We start from the raw sequence: 23,341 nt of genomic DNA on the forward strand, positions 1-23,341 counted from the left end.
CAGGATTGGGATTCCCAGATCCTTTTGCTAGGCCAAGGAGTAGAATTTAGGCATCTATGTTAATTAAAGATCATGGGACCTGAGGGAACAAAAGAGTTCAGAATCCAGCAATAGTTAAGACCATAAAGCCAAAAATGTAGGTTTTCTGTCTGCCCCACATAAAGCACTGGAAATGTTTGAGTAAACTAGTAGTTATTAACTTTCCCCTCTGTGAAAATGACTCTCTCTTTTTCATAAATAAGGAGTAAATAATTTAAAAGAGAGATTGAGTCAGTGAAAAGGGGCACACCTTGAAAAAACAAAACAAAACGTGAACAACATGAAGATTCAGGCTCAGGGGACTGAAAGAGCCTTGATTTTGTATAACAGTAATTTGTAAGACCACCTAGTGTCTAATAATGTAGGATCAGGCCCTTGCCTCCAAATATTCTTCAGAAGAAAAAAAACTATCTTGTATTTCCTAATAACTTGACCTTTTCTCAGTTTTAATACAGTTTCACATTCTTTTGAATGTTTGTTTGTTTCACTTTATTGTGTTCAGTTTAAAATAAACAGTACTTATAAAAATAGAAAACAAACCTGAGTATTTGCATGTGGACAGCTGGAGGAAAATTCACTTCAATGCAACAAGCACAGCTGTAGGAATACTTAGTATCACTGCTTCTTTTTTTTTAGTTCAAATTTTGAGATTCTGGGGTTTTATCTAAGAGAATAATTAGTGGTAAACATATCAAAATGCAAGATTTCATACTTAGATTGCTACTCTCCTTTAAAAGAAATCCATCTGATTGAAACAAGGGATAATTTAGCATGGCTGTATGGTAATAAGGAAATAATTATGGCCTTGGTTCTGGAAAACATTTAAGAACATGGTTAAATCCATCACTTCAGGACATCACTTAAGCATGTTTAACTTTATTCAAGTGCTTAAGATCCATTGACTTAAAATTCATATGCTTAAAAGTTGTCCGAAATAGGGAAGCTTTCCTGAATCAGAGACTGTACCAAGATGTGATGTAAGGTAACATAAGACTTTTAGTAAACTGTAATTTCCTTTTCAGCTTTGCATATTATAGATATGTCCAAAGGCTCAATCCTTCACTGCTTGTGCATATAAAACTGCCTTTGACTTGACTGGGAGTTTTGGTTACATTCAGAAAGCAGAATCAAGCTCATAGTCAGTATTGTGTTAGAAGTTAGTAAAGCCCATATCATAAAATTTTGGTCTGCACTTTGGCACTGTTGAAACTATGAGAAATCGAGTTGTCAGTGTTTGCCCAGTTTTGAAAATGAGCATCTATGGAAAGGCCCAGATCCTGCATTGAGATTCACAAGTGCATTTTCAGTTGATTTCAGTAATAGATGTGGGTACAAATCTGAGGGCAGAATTCAGCCAATATTGATTATTAAATCAGACTTTCCAGTGGTTCTCAACTCAACTTTCATCTTATTTGTTCCTTAGGGTTTGTTTTTCTTTGTGCTGTATTAGGATTAAAATAATAATGTTCAGTGATTAATTTTGATATTGTCTTATCTGAAAAATAAAAGCCCCATCTCTTTGTATAATTTAGAACTGTACAGAATATAGAATGTACAGTGGATATAATCGTGCATTCTAAGGGGATGTCCAGGATGACTTAATAGTTCTTTTTCATTTCTAATATCTATGATTTTGTGAAAACAAAATGAACACTTTCCATTTTTGTCTTTCTGTTAGTGGTGTGTTAAAGTCCCAATCAAAATAGCCAGCAAGCAATGTGAACACTGCTGTATCAAAACTTGGTTTTTATTTCAGTTGTTGTTCCTTTTAATATACTGTTGTATTTCTTTATTCTATTTGTATGTATTAATTATAACTATAATCACTGAGATGTTAAAACGGGGGATTGCAATATATATTTGCATTAAGAAAAGGTAAAACAAATCCCTTTTTAAAGAGAGTGAAAATAAACATGGACCTCCTAGCCAGACAAAATTGTCAAACTTTGGTGTCTAAAGTTAGGTACCTATATCCATATCAAGTCAATGAGTCTGAGTCAATGATCTGATCTTCAGCAGGGCTGAGCACCCGCAACGTCCATTGACTTCAATGGGAACCTTGGTGCTTAGCACATCTGAACATTAGGTCATTGATTCAGGTGTCTGAGCAGGGATGTAATTGCCTAATTTTAGGCATCCACATTTGAAAATGTTAAAGGTAATAATTATTTATTGTTCTGGGTAAGATGAAAGAATAGACACTATCAGTCTTATTTTATAGTGTGTCTTTCTATCTTTCAGCTGCATTTTCCAGTTATCTTCTAGTTTCACTCCTGAGACAGAAAGAAAAATGCAAAGATTTCCAGATTGCTGTAAAATAAAAGAATTGGGGATGGGGAATAGAAATATTTACTTAATATTTATTCTTTTCTTTCCAGCTCCAAGTACAGCCCAGTATGGGATTACCGGTGGTGCTGAAGTTCTGTTCTCCTGCTGGTACCTTGTGTTGACACTATCCTCTTTCACCAGCATATTCTACCTGAAGAACATCATTCTACAATAAATATAAAGAACCATGAAAGGCTTTTAAGGATTCTCTGAAAGTGCTGATGACTGGAGCCAATCTGGTAGAGTTTGTTAAAAGCAGCGTGGGATATAATCAGCAGTGCTTACATGGGGATGATCGCCTTCTGTAGAATTGCTCATTATGTAAATACTTTAATTCTACTCCTTTTTTTGATTAGCTGCATTACCTTGTGAAGCAGTACACATTGTCCTTTTTTAAGACGTGAAAGCTCTGAAATTACTTTTAGAGGATATTAATTGTGATTTCATGTTTGTAATCTACAAGTTTTCAAAAGCATTCAGTCATGGTCTGCTGGGTTGCAGACTGTAGTTTACAAAAAAAAAAAATATTGCAGTGAAAATGTGATTCTTTAAGGCTGCAATACAAGTATTCAGTTCCCTCTTTAAATATGATTCTATCCACATTTATTCAGAAGTCTTTTTATTTTAAAAAATCAAATAATATTGCCTTCAAAACATCTCTTCAAAATATAACACATATCTAGATTTTCTTCTAGCATGATATTCAGGTTTCAAGAATGAGCCTTGTAATATGACTGCATAAAGCGGTTCTGCTTCCCCACCCCGCCCTGTAAATTCAGCATGGGTGTGCCTTCATAAAATACTACTTTTCTCTTCCTCTCCAACAATTCTGAAATGTGTACTGGTAAATGACAACATGTAAATTCAAGCGTACCTAATCTCCAGTTGAGGACAAAGATGCTATTGGCTAAAAAGAATACCTTCTCTTCCACCTCCAGTGGGGTAATGGAACTGCTCCAAACTCTGCCCACAACAATTAGACTACATGGTATTTTTTTAACCAGTCAATCAAAAATAGCACAGGTATATTTCCCTTATTTTTTCCCTCTAGTGTAGTTAATTTGTAGATTTTGTTTGTGAAACAAGTTTTCCCAGTATAAAATACAGCACAACTCTCTTAAGAGACTTCTTGTGAATGTAGCACTTTTTTTCTCTTTCATTGCTCTAAGTCAGAACTCTTAAAAGGCTGTATATGTGAGATGGTGACAGTCCCTTTTTTATTATTGGCCAGTACTACATGAATTGATATTCTTGCACTGGAGTTGTACTGATCAGCTAACATAGCAATGATACTTTCATTGCAAATGTTTTTAAATCTCAGATAGCTGAGAACATAGGAAGCATTGAACATACATTTAATATAGATATATTTAAAAACAAGTGGCTCCAATAACTATATTTTGGTGCACTTTACAAATGGCGTCACATTGCATCTTAATTGCCAGAATTTCATTAATGCACTGCTAAGATGTATTAATATCTTACCGTAACAATTAATTTCACCTTTCATAAATGACTCTTGAAGTCCCCACATATTGCATTGAGTTCAAGAGAAGTTTTGTCTGAGTAACGGATTGGATCCTAAAATAGCATATTTTATTTCTATGGATATAATAGAGTTGTTGGGTTTTTTTTTAAACAGCCTCTAATTTTGCTCCCAAATTATTGTACAGTCATGCTGTAAATTAATTGTGAGCACTAAGTTGCACTTGCAAAACTGGAGGCTGAAGCAAGGTCCCTTTAAAAATTTGACTCATTATGAAAGTTGACCATATATGGTCCAGGCCATCACCCGTTGTAGTCAGTACATAGATACCCACCCACTTCAATGGAATTAGATTGGGCCCATATAGAAAGAGCCACTGGTGATAAGAATTTCTAATTAAAACATTAATTACAATATAAAATTATCCAGTCACTTGTTCAATATATAAAACCACAGTAAATAATAACAAGACTGCTGCCGTGTGAAAGTTGGAGTTATTTATATCAAAAGAAGATTGTCACTGAACACCATATTGCTAATTTGGCTACATTTTTAGTATCACTGCCACAGAAATTTCACTCAGACACACTCCTACTCAGTCATTTTTTGCTACTGTGTTAAGCTCCGTAACTAGCTAGCTGGGTACTGTACATATTCAGCACTTTCAAGTTCATTTTGCAAATATCCTATTTTTTAAAACTCAAATTATGAATTTCTTTAGTACCTTGATCAACTGCCCTATTACTAATATATAAACAAAATATGCAGCAAATATGTTGTAATTACTAAATGACACTTAGATAAGGAGCATAAAAACAATACACTGACTCCGTAACAGGGCAATAAAATGTATTGAATCACGCTGTTTGTGTTCAGTAACAGATTAGAATATTTCTATTATTCTCTTAAACTTGTGTGTTAAGCAGGTTCTATTTTCATAAATATGGCATTTTTTTAAAACCTTGAATAACATGATGACATTTTATTAGCTGAGGAAGCAGTGTATAAAACAGTACGAACCATCTTGTACACTATCCTGACATTCTGATCACTCTTGTATTGCAGCTTTAAAGTGCTAAGCTCTAGAATCCATTCAATAGAAAAAATGGTGCTGCAGAAAGTATTACATGTGAGTACAGTTTTACAAAGAAAGAAACAGATCAAGGAGATGTATAACTCAGATGCCTCTTCTCACATGAATTAGGAATTGTTTCTATACTGTAGCTGGACCAAATTCTATATTTAGGCTAATTGTTTTTTTTTTTTTTTCATGATTACTGACACATGGAATGTGAGGATTCTGGCAGCAGAATAGATTATGGAAACATTTTTATTAAATATGAAAAAATTAAGTATTTACTTTTTTGCATCATGAGAATATTCTTGCCAATAAAGCCACTGGAAAACATAGGCCAAATTTTCAACTTAGCCTCTGAATTTGCACTTGCAATTTTTGTGAGACAGTTTGTAGCATGCAAAAATCCACATTTGTGGGCGCAACATTTGCTTCTGCAAACTAGGTACCTAAACATCTATCGGCTCTGCATGTTCGAAAGTGATAGTTTGTGTGTGCAAATTTAAGAGACCAATCCTGTGCATAAGTACTGGGGCCACTCACATTAACACTATGTCGGTCATTAAATGTTTGTAGGATTGGTCTCTCACAGGGTGTTTATGAACATCTGACCATCTAAGGCTCCAATTGTGCAAAGAGTTATGCATATGCATAACTTCATGCACTGAGTAGTCTCGAAGAAACTACTCACAGTACATAAAGTTAAGCACATTCCTAAGTTTTTGCAGGGTTGGGGCCCAACTCAATATTGGTCAAATAAAGTTACTTGCGTCTTAGGTTAATCTGTTCCATATGGTAACCTGATAATTGTACAGTTTGGGACTTATTGGGACATTCTTTCAACATGGACAGTGCGGACTGTTGCAAATTAAATACGGTAGCATTTTACAAAATTGATCTTTTAATCTCTGGTGTATATTTGCCTTCTAGCTGATACTTTCATGATCTGCTCGTCCAATTGATACCCCTTACTACTGTTCAGACTTTTTAATCAATTATTATTATATTTATCCCACCATGAAAAAATATAGAAAATAAATGGATTTGCTCCAAGCAGTACAACATTTCTTATGCTAAAACTGTTGTCCCGCACTTGAATTACTAAAGTTTGTAATTCCATAAGTTCCTGAATGTGCAATGACTCAGGTCTATTAACCACCATTGCATTGATGACATATATGGGCAATGGTGCTGTAATTATAGTGTTGCTGATCATGATTCTTTACTAATATTGAATTTAAGGATGTCTCAGAATTTCTAATACAAACAGTTTCTCAAGGGTTTATAACTTGGCAGGAAAATGTATTCTTCATAACTAGACAGCTTTTTTAACTTTTCTATATATATTTAGAAAATATGCTGTTTCTAAGAGACAGGAGTATTGAAGACATTACCAGTGAAAGCTGCTCTTTTGCACATTTTCAGAGTTAGCTCTCTAGCAAAATAATGGTAAACGTTATGCCTACCAAAATATCTGCTTACCCCACATAACTGTGTATTAATGAGTGTGTATACCAAAATATGTATTTACCTGGAAAAACAATATGCCTTAAAACCTAAATATGCATTTACTTCTAAGACTGGATCTTGCTCTTCCAGTTTGGAGGTAAATAATCCATATTTCACAATCTGCCATGGAAGATTTTGTTTCTTAAAAAACAAAACATGCTCAGTTCTTTTTAAAAAAGTATTAAATAATTTTAAAGTTCTTGCACAAACTAACATATGTGAGGAAAGGAAAAGTTAGGATGAAACTCTATCCTGACACTCTGACCTTCTGAATTGCAGACAAATCAACTTGTTCTCAGCAATTTTTGAACTGAGAAAATGACAAGGAGTTTGGTGGTTGCCACTGAAACTTTTATATTTGCAAGTAAATATTACAGAATTCCCTATACTTACTAAAGGAAATGCTGTGAATAGGGTGGTAGGGTACGTAAATGCAAGGGCATATGTAAAGATTTTTATAAGTATCACTGTATGCTCATTTTGAATTTTTCTTCTCTCTCTCCCTCTCACAGGAGCCCCCTTCAGCTAGCCCTATTTCCCTGTTCTTCCCCAACACAGTAACATTTCTTCCACCTCCCAAGCCTTCTGGGATAGAGTACATCCTATTCTCTTTCTGCCTTCTTGCTCAGTTCCATCCCCTACTCTCTCAAATACACACTGATCACTTCCTTCTGATTGCTGGCCTGAGAGTTAGGTCAAGAAAAAATAGCTGGGGACATAAATTCTTCCAGGAGTTTCTGGCAATTGTGAGGAAAGATAGTCATACCAGGAGTGCAGCCAGGCATAAGGAAGGTGTCTGGCTGTAGGGAGATAAGGCAGGACTATACTTACTGTTTGCAGAAGTCCCAGCTAGCCCTGCTTCCCAGCTTCTGGAAGCCTTCACTCATTCACAGCATTGTACCATCTTTGACAGTGGCTTTCCAAAATCCTTAGGACCACATGCAGCTTACACTGGCCTAAGTGCATGAATATGTGAGAGCAGAATTTAAACTTTAGAAAACAGTTTGTCCTGAAACCCTTAGAGAACTGACTAATTAACTCATCATATTGTTGTACCTAGTACTGAGCCTACTGTAGGTATCATAACGGCCTCAGAACAGGGCACAGTGTTAAATACAGTACCACATTTCCTAAAGGCCTATGCAGCAAAAAGCACCAGCTTAGCTGCTGACCTAAAGAAGCTCTCCAGGCCTCATTAAAGCTGCTTCCTGTTCTGAGGGAGAACTCCCTCCCAGATAACAGCCTCATGATGCTAAGTGAGGTAATATGCAATCAGCTGACTTAGCCCTTCTATCTCCGTTCATGTGGCATTCAGAGGGGTTGAAAATGTACTGAGCATGCTCAGTGCATCCTCAGATGTCCTTATATCAGATGGACATTCCCTTTGTTGATGGACATTGAGCCTGCTGGGGAAGATCTGTGGAGAGGAAGTGTGGTCTGATGGCAGTAGATCAACGGGACTGAATTCTGACAACTGGAGCAAGCACATTGCCTACTCCTTTCCCCCATAATAAAATAGTGCCTGGGAGGGAGGGATGACAGGACATCCCAAACTACCCCACACCAGCATCTGGGGTAGGAGGAGATATGGCTCATGTTGCAAAGAGAAATATTTTAATTATTCAAAAAAATGGTTCTTAGGCCAGAGCTGGCTTCTTTCAGTCTTTTGTGAGGCTGCACAATGCTCTAGGATGGTTGTAATTTCCTGAGACCATGGGCCCTAGCTAGAGGTGGATAGGTAGATTATTGTTGGTGGAGAGTTGTGGAACTGTTCCCACCTCTAAGCTACATAACTATCCCCAAGCTTTTTAGTTTATGTAGGTTTTGCCTTCTGCACAGCACAGCTTTTCTTCTGAATAGGTCTACTTGAGATCTGCTGATCTAGAGCCAGTATAACCTTAACTTTTCTGGCAGTACCAAAATTGATGTCACATTTCCCCAAGTCACCATCACTGCTGAGCACTAATTACTATATGCATATTTGTTCTTACCCTAACACGTCTACTCTCTAATTTCTAGAGTTTGAAGGCTTCTCTACTATATGAAATTTTGCTCTAAAATTTAGATCAACATATTCATTTTACACTTCCGATAAACCAGAGATGAATCACAACTAAACTCAGGATGCGCTAAATTAGATTTTAAAATATATTAGAAGCTCAGCTCTCCCATGTTTCGGTTGGACCACATGTAAATCTGTATTTTAAAACAAGATTTGGGGCCAGATTCTCAGCCCTCCTATGACTATTTTATACCTCTCCAATGGCACAGAGAAACCATAAAGCTGTTGGATCCAGCCCTTTGAGGATTCCCATTGGAAGGGAAATTGCTGAATGATGTAGAATACTTTTGAGCAGCTCTACACCATCCATTATCTCATCCCTGGCACAGGAGCATTCTGATACCCCAGCTATCCTTGGCTGCTGGAATGGCCTCTTGGGGACTGCTCCAAGTTATGCCAGGAGCCATCTCCATCATTGGGTAAATGTAAGGGTGACATAAGGTCACCTTTCACTTTGATCTTGCTCTGAGCACAGCTCCGCCCAACCAGAGAATTTGGCCCTTAATCTTGAAGAACTTTAAATAGAAATGTAAACAAAAATGAAAAATAATGTAGAGACTGTAATTCTACTTGCAATCAATGTTCATCTATTCATTTTTTTTTTTTACTCACCTTCTTTGGGAACTATGAAACCTGGTAAAACTGAAACCACACGAAGTCAAATAGATTACATTTCTGCAGCAAAACACAGAATTTAAAGACAGGAACGAAGACAATATTGTAAAGTTAATTCCAATAAGGTCACATGAATCTCCCCCGAAATGTTTTAAATATGTGAATATTCATTATTCCGTCACTGCCTTTTTGCAGCCTGCCAGCTAAATAAATGCCTGTAATGATGTATACATTATATTCAGTGTCCAGAGGGCTAAGCAGTCTGTTTTCCCCTAATGAATATCTATCCTCTTTATTAATTTCCAACCAAAAGCAAAACACAGTTTACACATTATAAGATGTGAAAAATGTACAATAACATAAGCGTTCCACTTAACAAACCCATTACAGTCATAAGTGCACAGCTCCCATTAACCTTAAAGGCATCTACTTAAATGTGACTCTCAAGTGAGAATAAACTGTAGAGATTTAAGATAACACTGATTTTGCTTTTTTGTATATTTCCAACTGTGGAAAGAGGGGACCCCCATCCCTTTTCTAGTTTTGTGGTTATGTCTTGCCCCGCCTCCCCCAGTATAAAATCTTCAGGAAAATTAATTTAATTTCCAAGATACTAGTCATTTAGATGTGCTTAACATTTTTGAGGTATCACTTGAGGTAGTGATACTTCATCAGCTAAATACAAATGAGAGAGGTAAAACGTTCCGGGAAGCTACAGTAAAAGTTGGCCAGTCTGCCTCCACTTAATGCTAATGAGACAGTTTCTTGTAAAAATTCCAACTTGATAGAAACTACAGGAGGTAGCATGGTTCATTAGGCTACAAAAGCTGTAAAATGATAAAAGGACTGGTTTTCCTCCCTCATTTCAAGTGATTTGCTAAAAGCACTGGGATGTTCCACTGTGGAACTTTGAATTCACTATTCCCTTCATTAATTTTGACCTTTTTACATTTAGAAAAAAGTTAACTTTAGGGTAAGCCACTGTACATTCCCTTCCCCCCAGCAACTGGAAATGTCTTTAAAACTGAAGAGACTATATGAGTTTAGTACAGTAATGCAACGGGACTTGTTTTCCAACAATTTTCTGCCTATAAATGAAGATAATGTGTTAAAAATTAAAGAATGTAAATTGCATTTGAACATGTTTAAATTGCCTTTAACCACACTGTATAAATCTGTTGGATCTTTTTACCCGTTTGCTCAGTTGGAATAGAAAAACAAACTGGATTATGCTAGTTCTGTGACCTGACATCCTGCCTAAAACACACTTGAGCAGTGACCTAAGAAAAATGTGGTCAATGGCTCTTCTATAGATACTCCTTTAGAAAGTGATGCCTTTGATTTTAAGCTGCTTTAGCTGGTGTCTGTCAAAAATTCTCTCATTGCTTTCAGTGATCTGGAAAATAAGCTTGCAAGCCAGCCATGTGGAGTTCAGGATAATTTAAAATAATAAAAAAAAATTACACGGCATAGTTGACACATTCTTCTGAAGTTTTATTCTAAGACATTTCCATAAATAGTATCTTATGCCATAGTTAATCAAGCAGACATGCTTAAACCACAGGTGAGCAAAAAGCTTGATTATTATTTTTAAGATTTAATGAAACCATCCTATAGGCATGAAAACAGGAGAATCCCACAGAAGCTGTTTTATCCATAAAGCGTTGTTTAGTTGTAAATCAGTGTTGTGGTGTTGTTACAAGTATTCAGGTCTTTGTGGTGACTAAAGCAGATTGGAAAATGTTAATGAAGGCAAAATTTTGGCAAAAAATTAGAACTGAAATTTTTCACAATTCCCTCCCCTTGTTTTCTGACCAATTCTAGTGGTGACAACATACGTAGAGAGCCAAATACAGTTCACCTGACTCACTCATGGCCTGCGCCTGCTCCCATTGAAGTTTGGCATTGATTTTAATGGGAGCGTGATTAGGTCCTGACTGACCTCAATGAATCAGGTTCCATTCATGTGAGAAGGATTTGGCCTACAATATAATATCCATCAGGTGGCACTATTAGAGGTGAAAAATATGTGCTACCATTTCCAAAGTCGGGTATCAAAAATTAGGCACCTGAATAAAAATATTCTGATTTTTTTTCCTGAGGTGCTGTGTGCTCTTAATTGATTTTGAAAACAGCAAGAATTTTGAGTGCTCAGCATCTCTGATTATCAGGCAATGTGTTCAGAGACCTACATATGGACTTAGATTTTTAACATTAGGCACCCAAGTTTGCAAGTTGCGCCCAGAATATTTTTTGTTGCAAATCAACAAGTAGCAAGCTGCTCTGTTGCAGTTCTTTATTCAAGTCATATGGGGTGGGGGAGGTTACACATTAGTTTGATTACAAAGCTGCTAAGGTAAGCGTCTATGCTCTGAATTGTTGTTGTTAAGAGATAGTACAGTGGGGTACAAGACAATCTCTCCTGACTAGAGCAGGAGACTGGGAGCTCCATTCTAAGCTATTAGAATACTTCCCTCCCATAGATTCATAGATTCTAGGACTGGAAGGGACCTCGAGAGGTCATCGAGTCCAGTCCCCTGCCCACATGGCAGGACCAATATACGTTGTGAGACTTAATTAAAGAGGAGCTGCTCCTAAGATGTACTGTGGACCCACAATTGCCAGTGAAATTCAGTGAGAGCTCAGTACCTTTCAGTCTCAAGTCCTTAATGTCTGGAAAGTCCTTTGAGGTCCTGGGATGAAAGATGCTATAGAAGTGCATATTATTCTTATGTAGTCTGCGTCCTATGAAGTGACTAGAATTAAAATTATTAATTGGGGATGGGTTAACCTCAAAAGGTTCAGGGGGTTGATTTGCATAATCATCCAAAATAATCTTATCTATTATATATGCACAAATAGGCTGAAAATACTGTAGAAAATAGGTTACCAGGCACAATTTTTGATACTTCATATTTCAATTCAGAGCAAGCAGCTTTTCTCAGAGTATTTTGGCATTTCAGGTCTTGTAAGAAGCAGGAAGAGCAAAGCCAGGTGAAAATTAAACTAAATGGGGGAATATTAAGTTAATTAGATTTTTTTCAAAATTTGATATTCAGTTTGAGTCATTTATAATTTCATCCATCTCAGTTTACCCTTCCTTGCTGTAAAAAAAGTGTAGGGATTTTGTTTGATTTAGTAAAAATACATTTATTTAGGATCATATCACTCTGTGTTACCACTCATACACCTTTAACCAGATCTCATTCCTGTTTTTAAAAACTTAGCAATTTTACCTTACTAACTGAATAAGGTTAGTGTAGTATTTGCAATATTCCCTAAGAATTCACTATACTAAGCCTAGCAAATGCAAGAAGTAACGTTATCTAACTCTCAGTGACAAAATCGGAATGTTTTTATGGGCAGCTACTGTAGCATGGATTCGTGACAGAAGGGGCCAGGTCCTCAGCTGTCAGCTATGTTAATTTACACCACTTGAAGATCTGGCCTTAAATTTTATAGTAAACCTCAGCAATAAACAACTTTGAACTGCAGTCACTCTTGCATGTGCCAGGAGGCATAAAATTAGTCTTCATGTGCCAGTCTGGCCTGCTGCACACTAGGGAGGATTCACCGAGACAGGGCAAGTGGAGGCATTGCACCCTGTCCGCTCTCTAGGTTTCCATCCACAAAGGGCAACTTTGATTTCTGCTAGGAGGCTGCAGAGGGTATGCATGAGTCAGCACATCCCTTGGCTCTGCCCTCTTCTTCACCACCGTCACTCATTTTTCAGGCAATGCTAGCATTTGCTGAACTCAGCCTTTTGCCTCTAAGACAAATCTGAAAAATTGATAGGAGGAATAGACTACTAAAGAGACAAGAAACTGGGGATAGAATCTTTAACCAAACCTGCTTGGATTATCTCAACACAGATGCTTTGTAATCCCTAGATGAGAGCTATTTTTATCTAGTCAGTAATACATCAGTACCTTTTCACAGGGCCACCAAGAGGGGGGTGGAGGGGCAAGTGAGGCAATTTACCCCGGGCCCCACAGGGGCCCCCCACAAGAATATAGTATTCTATGGTATTGTAACTTTTTTTTATGGAAGGGGCTCCCAAAATTGCTTTGCCCCAGGCCCCCTCAATCATCTGGGTGGCCCTGCCTTTTTATAGGTTTTAAATTTTAAAAGGTAGAAATACATAGTACAGCATTTACATTCAACTTTTTACCTTTGCTGCTTCAAGACCCACACTTTTTGGAGAGGGAAAAACCATGCAGGCATTTCCTATAAATGGATTATGGGGTTGGATTTTCACTTAAAAGAATTTGAAGGAGTTGTATTGTTTATCTGACTCAACAAAATTTTCCTCCCCAACCTGTATACATGAATGTTGATTGTGCTTTCAGTAAGAGGTACGGAGTTAAAATACTATCTTTTATGTTATTTATATTCATACAACATGGTGGAGATATTTGATTACAGGTTTGCCTTCCCTGTAGATGATTTTCTTAGTGGACCAGTTCCAGAGCATTTACAGTATAGTTATTTTTGACATTGCAGTTTTCATAAGTGTGTTCTGAGCTCTTTATTTCAATGTGTTAAACACCATCTTGCATGTGAATATAATGTAAAAGGGTACATATTAAAAATTAATTTCAAAAGTTAATTACCCTTAGTAACTCAGCTTCTTAGAACAGTTGTGAGCTACATCAGATTTAACATCCGCTCCTTTTAAATTGAGATTGTTAGTAATGTTAGTCAAGAGGCACTGATGAGCACTTCTCCCTTCAAGATTTTTCTCTCAGTAAGTTTGCAGACAAGATACTCAGTTCTTCTGAAATAAAAAGTTCAGCTAAGGGCTTTGACCTTATATCTGAGTAGAGAATTAAACACTCTGGGAAAGGTTAATGCACAGATTGAGAGAGTTGAGAATTATACCCCAAAATACTTAAAGAAATAATTTTAAAGTGTAAAGATCACTGCTCATATATTTTTTGAAAAAGGTACCTGTTCCTATGCTGTCATCTAATCTTTAGGGACTAGATCCAATGGGAAGACTTACATTGACATCCGTGAAAGGCGGCTTAGGCCCTAGAATCATGTGGTATAGGAAAGAACGGAGATGATTTTTCCATTAGACAAATGCACTTTTTTTTTCTTTTGTCGTTGAATATGGATCCCATGAAAGTGACTTAACGGCACCAACTAGCGTTTAGGCACAGTATAGGCAGGCATTGTACAACCTTCCCTACATAGCACTGCTAATACACTTCAGTCCTAGCCTGGTCTCCAGACCTCTCTGTTAATTATTTGGACCTCTCCAGTCTAGACAATCATACTAAATTTCATGGACCATACTCCACTATAGAAGAACTAGGGTGGAATGACCAAACTCACTTGTATTTGTGATTGACAAGGAATTGACACCCAGAACGCCAGAGATGAAAGGCAGGTGTATTCATCCATTGTGCCACCTGGTTTTGGTTCTTTTGCAGTTTAACGGAAACAGTCTGAGTCCTAGTGCAAACTTTCTCTGCCATTTTCTTTATTTTCCTCCCAAGGAAAGGGGAATACAGGATTTTCCTTTTAAATCTTTAAACCTGTATTTATTTTTCAGGTGGCTTGCAATTAAAAACTGCAATTGTTCTTTTGTTTCCCTATCTATCTGAGAGTGGTGAAAAGAAACTACTTCAGCACTGCTGTGAAACGTATAACTGTTACCCCCAAGCCATTTCTGGGAAAATACCCACTGCGATGGCATAACCTCTGTCATAACCAGTGAGAAGAGGAAACTAAGTTGTATTTAGAAAAACCTCTCTTCTCCTTTCCTTCTTTCATCCTCACACACACAAATAAGATCACCGCTATGTGATACTGGACTAATTCCCAAATAGCATTGTCAAAGTTAGTTTTGCTAGGCTATTACTATAGGCCATGTAATCAATAGTTTAATAATCCACTTGTCTTAACTTAAAGACACTTGTTTAGATGTAATAGGCACACGGTTAACAGACCATTGACTAATGAAAAGTTTTGAATGTTCTAACAACTCACATGTACTGTTTTGGGGGCAAAACGCCTTCCCACATTCCAGAGATGCAGAAGGCCCTAAACTGAAACGCATGACCACAATTCCATTGCACAGAGCAGGCAGCAAATAGGCCAGGGAAATGCTTTATCCTTTGCACTCCACAGAGCACTGGCTGCAATCAGAGGATCACTAACTGAAGGCGGGTACAGTCGCGGCTCCTATAGCCCAGAGGCTCTGTTAGCAGCTGCACTAGAACTCCTGGATCCTGGCACAAGGGGTGGAGAATTCCATCTTAACTCCCAGCCCAAGGAGAGACTCCCCTGCTTAAAGCCAGTTTAAACAAGGGCCCGGGATTGGGCCCTTGCACTGTTTTCAGGCCCATTTCTTTCGTATAGAGTTAGCAGTCTCTGATCTTCACTGTCCTTGAACCAGATTCTAAGGGCAGAATGTTTAGAAGGAATAAACAGGGACTTGCTTCTCTTAAGGGGGAGGGATGCATAGACTAATGCAAAAACCAAACCTTGTGTCAGTGAGAAATGGAATTTGTGTGTAATTATCATTTTACTACTCTACAAATTATCAAAATAATTCCAGACTCAGCTTTCTGTCTGGAATTCACACTTGATTTAGTGTGATGACAAATATAAAGCATGTTTATTTAATCTGTTTTACATTCTATTTGTGATGAGTAAAATGAGCATTTTTTTTTTTTTTTGATGTTGAGAGAAGTCTTACTGAGATTGCTGTTCGTGGGTCTAAGGGCTCAATTCTGATCTCCTTACTTCATCCGAGTTGTACCCAGCTCCATGAGAAGCCCCATTGTTTTCAGTGAGGCTACACAAGTAAGATCCACTCGCTGTAAGTAAGGGTGGCACGCAGAATTTTTCTGCACAAAAAAATCTTTTTGCAACACTTGTTTGGACTTAAACGTATTAATTTTAGTCGATGACTGGGGACCAAATATGAGACTGGAAAATACCCAAGCCTCAAACTAGGCTCGGCCAGCCAGTTGTACAAACTTAGCGACACCCTCCCCTCCACCCCCCCGCCCACACACACACACACACACATCCCCAAATAAGAGAGCTCAGAGCGGGAAAGGCTGTTGCCTGCTGGTGAGAGGAGCTGCTAAGGCCAGCTCTGGTGCCACATTGCTCAGCCCCATTCCAGGTTTTTCCTGTGTGTTTCCTGCTCTTTTCAGAACATGATGCCACTTGCAGTGGTGTGGGCACTGAGGAGTATATCCTGGGAATGCATTTTGTGTGGCATTTCAGACTAGCAGTAAGTCTCAGGGGGTTTCTTTGGTTTGTCTCCTGATTTTTGAACTCTTCACTCTGGCAATACTTGTTCCATTTGCACATCAGACTACCACATGACTGCTCTGGGCCCATCCTGGGTGGCCCCTCCTGGGGCTCCTCTAGTCATGCACCGCTGTCACTTGCAAATTTATTTCACCTTGTTATCCATTTTGCGACTGCTCTCTAGTATTAAAAAAGTCCTTCCCTGCCCTGGATGTGATGACACATATATAAATAATACATGCAAATATACTTAAACAAGCTGTCCCAGGTCTACATTTATTTGCTGTTAAAAATAATAACATTTAAAATAAAAATAGCCACAAACAGTATCACTACTGTAAACTGTAGTGGTTTTAAATCATTACTGTAGAATGTTGCAGTACCTTCTCAATAAGGGTAAATTAGCTATTCCACCCCAAATATATTTAAATAAGCTCTCTCAGCCCTGAAATATGGCTTTGTTTTCCAAACTATGTATAATTTAGAGGGATTGTTTTAGATTAGGGAAAACAGAAAAGCAAGCAAGCAGAGTGTATCTTCCATAATGTCCATCCTACATCTTCTCCTGTTCCTTTGCAGACAGACAGAGGTTTTGCGGTAAAAGAGAATCATAGCTATGCACTTCCAAGTTATGAGCTAATGAATTTCTATCATCAGATCATGACAATCTTGGCATTTTTGAGATCACTTGAACCCCTGAATTATTTCACACCCACCTGGACCCACTTTCAGATAGATTTAACCTTCCCAAGGGACAAATTCTGCTCTCAGATTGGTGTCAAGGCAAATTGTTCATGTATAAGGGTAGAATTTGGCCCAAGACAGTAAGATCTCATGGTACAGATAATTATCTTTCCCAACTGATTCCCCTCCTTCCCTTGCTCTACTGCAACCCCACCATGTTGCAGGCCAACACCTCTTAACTTACACACACACACAACCTGGCTAGTCATTTGTGTCCCACCTGCACAAATATGCTCTCTTCATTTGGGAAACACTGATGCAGTTATTCAGAATCTGATGCTTCCTCTTCTTACTTAAATGCTTTGATCAGCAGTGAGATAGCTAACCATGTTGACATTGAAAGTAACATAACTGGTGTCTTAGCTAGTACCTATTGAAATGAATATAGCAGCCCAATCCTCAAAACTGTTGTTTCAAGCTCAGGGAGACTTCTGCACATCAGTTGCACTTTTTTATGTTTTAGTTTCAAAGATTTTCTTTGAGAATGTAACACCTAGAGACCTACATTTTTTTTTTTTTTTTTTTTTTTTTTTTTGGAAAATCAAAGCTCAGACTCTGTAGAACTATTGAGGAGTCTGTCTGGGCCCCCCGCTAGTTCTTTGCATCTCTCCACAGGGAGACCCCTCCCCACCCCCCAAGGATATTCCTATGTCCTAGTATACAGCTTGGTTTATAGCATACATTTTATGACTAGGAGTCCAAAATCTCTTCTATCTCTGAAAGCCAGGGTGCAAGTTGCTAGAGTATATTTCAGTTAGAGTTGTGGCTGAACTGAGAGAGTGGATCTCAAACCACCAAATCTTCCATCTCCAAATTTCATGTGTCTGACCAGTCTCTATACTAGGCCCAAATCAGAACAGTCCAGAACTGTGGGAAATCTTGGATCTGGATCTGAATGCCACTGCTCAGGTTCATCTATAAATTCAGTGCAACACAAATTGTAGCTTCCCCTCAAAAGGCTGGAAGTGCTCACCTCCTGAATACTCCCGCTGAGCCAGATAGTAGATATCCTGCAATGGTGCCTCACCATTGGTTCTCAGTAGTAGCAGTAGCTCCAAAACCACTCTTGCTGAACGACTATATATATATATATCATATGCTACCGCGGTGTGGGGGTGTGTATAAAAAGCTATACACACCTCATCCTCTGCTGCTGGCATAAACTATATGCTGCTTGCATTCTAATTCTGCAATCCTTATTCATGCCAAGTTATACTTACTCACAAAGGGAGTCCAGCAGAGCTCAGTGAGAATATGTGTGTACGTTACTACCCACTGCGAATAAGGGTTGCAGTAGCTGCTCTTTCAAAATGTAAACACTTGATTGGCAGTGAAAGCTAAGCAGCCATTCATCTAAATCAGGGGTCGGCAACGTTTGGCACGCGGCTCGCCAGGGTAAGCACCCTAACGGCCGGGCCAATTTATTTACTTGCTGACGCGGCAGGTTCGGCCGATCGCGGCTCCCACCCCCCGCGGTTCGCCGTCCCGGGCCAATGGGGGTGGCGGGAAGCGGCGCGGGCGAGAGATGTGCTGGTCACGGCTTCCCGCCGCCCCCATTGGCCCGGGACGGCGAACCGCGGCGAGTGGGGGCCGCGATCGGCCGAACCTGCCACGTCAGCAGGTAAATAAACTGGCCCGGCCTGCTAGGGTGCTTACCCTGGCGAGCCGCGTGCCAAACGTTGCTGACCCCTGATCTAAGTGCATAAAATCTGTCCGTAAGAATGCACCAGGTTACATGTACATGCGAAATTGCAGATGCAAAACTGGAGGTCATTTTTCCAAATCAGTCCCGTTATATCACGATGTCCTGGCCAGAGAGCCTTTGTATTAATAATCTTCCTGCTAATTTGCCTTTTCACTCACATTTTCTTCCCCTTTCACACATAGCATTTAGCGATTTGGCTCATTCACCTTTAGCTTTCTGAATAAGACAGAATGCAAAATCCTCTAGAGGATCTAAGTCAGTTTCACACTGTATCCTTAAAAAGAACCCTTTTTCCCAAGGTACATTCAGTTTTCATGTAACTACAGTATCGCCTATACCTGTTAAGTACAAGGAAAGTCAATTTGTGAATTTTTTCTAAGTGCTTCTTATGGATCTTGACTCTAATGTAGATCCTTAGAAAATTAAACAAAGCCTGTATTACTCATTTCAGTTTGAATGCTGCTCACAAATTAATGGTCCCATTAATTAGACAACTGAAACTGCAAAAAGGAAAAAATAAAAGAGTGCATGGTGTTTTTCATTTGAAGGTACCATGCTGTAAAAGATGTTAAACAGTTGAGCCAGATTTTAACAAATGCTAAGAGAGGTTTTAATTAGGGCTGACACATGAACCGAGCAATCTCACAGTACATTATATATATGAAGGGTTGTTTTAACTAAAACCTAGAATTATTATGTGTAATTAATGTTATAAATGAACAGATACGAATGGCATCTTTTTGGTGCCAAGTGAATACTAATGCAGACTTTATTCTCAGCAGGTTCCCTATGCGCTCTCACTGCAGCTTGCTAACTAGGTAATGTTTCACAATAGTAACCTGTTTGGCATCAGATCAGTAAACAAAAGGCACAAGGGTAATGTGTTTGCTCTTTCTCCACATAGACTCTGGATAATTTACCTTCCATTTAATTTACTGTCTGGATCTATATGTCTTTTGTATTCTGTGTAGCCCTTAAGAATATACCGTAAGTGTCTCTTGAAGTATCAGACCTCATTGAAAAATGCAGTTCAGGTATACCTTGATAGATGAGAATGATTCACAAGTTCCAAAATAGAATCAGCTAATTTTTAAAAGATCATATTCTTTGTTAATTAGGGGAAAAAGAGATTAGCTTATAGAGAGAAAATCATTTGGCATACCTGAGGATATGAGACTACAATATATTCCTGGAACTGCAGCATAGATACATTACAGAGCAGACAGAATGGGGTTACTTGAAATTATTGCTATGACCTATACCTTTAAACATCCTTAGGGGAAAAAAAAACATCAAAAGACCTGCACATGTCTACTAATCATTTCAAAATGGGGGAGGGAGGGGAAAGAAGTCTCTTCTTTATATGAACCTACCTCTGTGATTTGTTTTGTTCAAAGAATAGCTTTTGCATTTCTATATGCATGTCAAGGCTGATATTAAATATTAAAGCAAGATATTAAAATTTCAGAGAATCTGAATTAAACCAAAAGTATTCAAAAATAAATGATCCTGAATATTTAATATTAAGGATTTCATAATTAGTTTCAGAAAACTCTGGAGCCAAGAAAAAGGGATTTTTTTAAATACTGGTCATAATCATGATCTTTGGATTTATGTGGCATGTGTGGTACACCACTGAGAAGGGCACTTCCTCTGCTTGTTGTTCTCTTTCTTTGTCCAATGAGGGAGCCAACTTAATGATATCTTACAAACAGGTGCTATTATGTATATCTTTGCTGAGTAATTGATTAATAGATTTTAAGGCCAGAGAGGACCATTATGATCACTTAGTCTGAGCTCCTGCACAACCCACATCATAGAATTTCACCGAGTCCTGCATCATGCCCACGGTTCTGGTTGGGCTTTTAGAAGATAGCCATTCTTCATTTGAAGAGTTCAAGTGATGGAGAATCCTCCACGTCCCTAGGTAAGTTGTTCCAATGGTTTAACTAACCTGACAGTTAAAAATGTGTGCCTTATTTCTAATTTTCCTCTATCTTCCGCTTCCTGCAGTTGGTTCCTGTTATTCCTTTGTCTGTTAAATTAAAGAGCCCTCAGCCATCAGAAATTTTTTTCCCCAAGTAATTACTTACAGACTGTAACAAAGTCACCGCTTCACCTTCTCTTGGATAAACTAAACAGATTGAGTTTCTTTAGTCTCTCGCTGTAAGGAAGTTTTCCAGACTTCAATCCATTTTTGTAGCTATCTTTGGAATCCTTTCCAATTTCTCACAACTTTTTTTCAAGTCTGAACGGCAGAATTGGACACACTATTCCAGTAGTGGTCTCACTAATGCTATATACAGTGATAATACCCCCTCCTACATTTGAAATCAATAGGATTATGTACAGGATTAAAGATACATTTGGTTGTAACTGTTTACAAGATTGGGCTCTAAAAGAGGTATAATTTAGCATATGTCATAGTATAACACCCAGGCTTCAGTACCTGAGTAGGTATGTATATTTCTGCAAAAACACACTTACTTCGGTATAACTACATCACCGAGGATGTGAAAAATTCTGATTTTAGTTCCACTGGTGTAAATTCAGAGAAACTCTAAGGAAGTTAACGTAGTTACTCTAGATTTAACACCAGTGCAAATGAGATTAGAATCTGGCACAGTATAGTATACTAGCACCGAAATACTTGCCAGTTGCCTTAGATAGCCAGCTATAGCCTTAGATAGCCAACTCTGTATTTGCAGTCAGCCTTTGCAGGATTCACACTATTTCTTATCGTAAATAGAATAATGGGAAGTCCAAGGGAGCACTATGCATACTGCAGTAACCTGATCTAGTTATCCTAGGTAAAACTGGTACACTTTGAAGAATCGTCACTATTATGTATCACTGGATGCCCCATTTCTATTATGGATCAAAGGAGAGATCCTCAGCAGGTGTAAAGCAACATAATTTCCATTGAAGTCGCTGAATCAATTCCTGTTTACACCACGTGAGAATCTGGCACATATTTTTGGATAGTGTATTGTTAGTAGTATTTATTTATTAGTTGTATTCCAATTGCACCCAAAAACTAATCTGGATCATTGTACTGATTGCTGTACAAACACAAGGGATAACTGTCCCTCCCTAAAGTACCTACTGAAGGTTTTTAGTACCCAGTTATAATTCATTAATACAATCAAAGTAAAATGTTCCAAAAGTCCCCCATTTTTAAGTTTCAAGGTTATTAATTTCCTGCAATGTGCTGCATTGAGACAGCTCCCACAGACATGTGAGATGTTAAGAAATTTGTTCATCTTTGGATAGATGAGAAAGAGAATGGGTTGGTTGTGTACATCTTCTGCTTCCCTTGATTTTTATCTAGCGGATGTATAACATAATTCCATTTTTAAGTAAGATATGAAATGGTGCTGCATAGCTCATGCTACCTGGTAGCAGAATATCTTGATTTGTTTGAAGAATACATAAGCCAGTAAAATATTGTTATCTATCTTCATTTGTAGAAGGTGTCTAACACTGGGGTGCCTATTTGCCAAAATATGTTATTTTTACAGGATGTCTCTCTTTTTAACAATATTAAAACCCAGCAGGCACCTAAAGTATATTCCTCATTTTGTGCAGTGCAGTGATATCGCGGGTTAGTTTAATCCAATAGTTAGATAAGGGACTAGGAGTCATAAGACCTGGGTTCTATTTTCATCTCTGCTTCTCTGTGACCTTGGGCAAGTCACTTCACGTCCCTGAGCCTCCAGGTTGTGATCAGTAAAGTGGGGCAAATGATACTCATCTCCTTTGCGAAGCTGTTTGAGAGGTAGACATGAAAAGTGAAATATAAGAACTATTATTGCCATTATTTACTCCGGGATACAGATAACAAATGGAAGGAGCTACAGTTGGGAATTAAGTGGTTTCCAAAAAAATTAGAAGGTCGGCATTGAGCTAAAGAGAGCAAATAAAGCCAGTGACTTACAGCATTTACTATACATAACCAGGAATCCTTCACACAGTATCATATCCAATAGCCTGTTTATAAGCTGGTTGTAACCAACTGCTATCAGCCTGATAAGACTAAGCTACTGTACATTCATTTTCACCTGCATAACTAACACAATATTGTGAACAATACTGTTTTGGGCTGCTTCTTCCTCTTCAATGGGAACAGTACTCTGCATTTATTCATATTACAAACCTACAACCTTGTACATTTTGAACCGCTGCATTGAAGTCGGTTACACCCAGATAAAATGAGTGCAAGGTCAATGTAAACAGAATGTAATGAATCTGGAATTCTGATTTGGTAGCAGCTGACACTCATTTTGCACAGGTGTAAATTACTTCACAAGATGCAAGGCAATAGAGCAGCAGGCCCTGATAATGGACAGGGGGGAAAGGGCTGCTATGGCCCAACAGTACAGATATTTATATAAAAACATTCACAAATGTCTGTCCAATAAGAGTAAACAGTTCCTTTATGTGCACATAGAAACCCATTGCAATAATGTGGGAGACGAAAAGAAAATCATCAGCCTGTAGTCA

The 23,341-nt window shown here is 38.2% G+C and overlaps 1 protein-coding gene across 3 annotated transcripts in view; it reads left to right on the top strand.

Moving 5' to 3' along the window:
- The window catches only part of NEGR1 (neuronal growth regulator 1), a 739,102-nt gene that overhangs the window by 617,527 nt on the left and 98,234 nt on the right, over positions 1–23,341 (top strand). For 2 of the 3 annotated variants that reach the window (XM_054037810.1, XM_054037807.1), the window contains one exon: positions 2,418–6,196. The exons of the other annotated variant lie outside the window; for it this stretch is intronic. In XM_054037810.1, coding sequence (XP_053893785.1) covers positions 2,418–2,542 — 125 coding nt within the window. In that variant the 3' untranslated portion in view covers positions 2,543–6,196. Of the gene's footprint in view, positions 1–2,417; positions 6,197–23,341 lie in introns of those variants that run through there. 3 annotated transcript variants of the gene reach the window in all.

The sequence above is a fragment of the Malaclemys terrapin genome, chromosome 8, assembly GCF_027887155.1.
Source record: "Malaclemys terrapin pileata isolate rMalTer1 chromosome 8, rMalTer1.hap1, whole genome shotgun sequence".
Lineage (NCBI taxonomy): Eukaryota > Metazoa > Chordata > Testudines > Emydidae > Malaclemys > Malaclemys terrapin.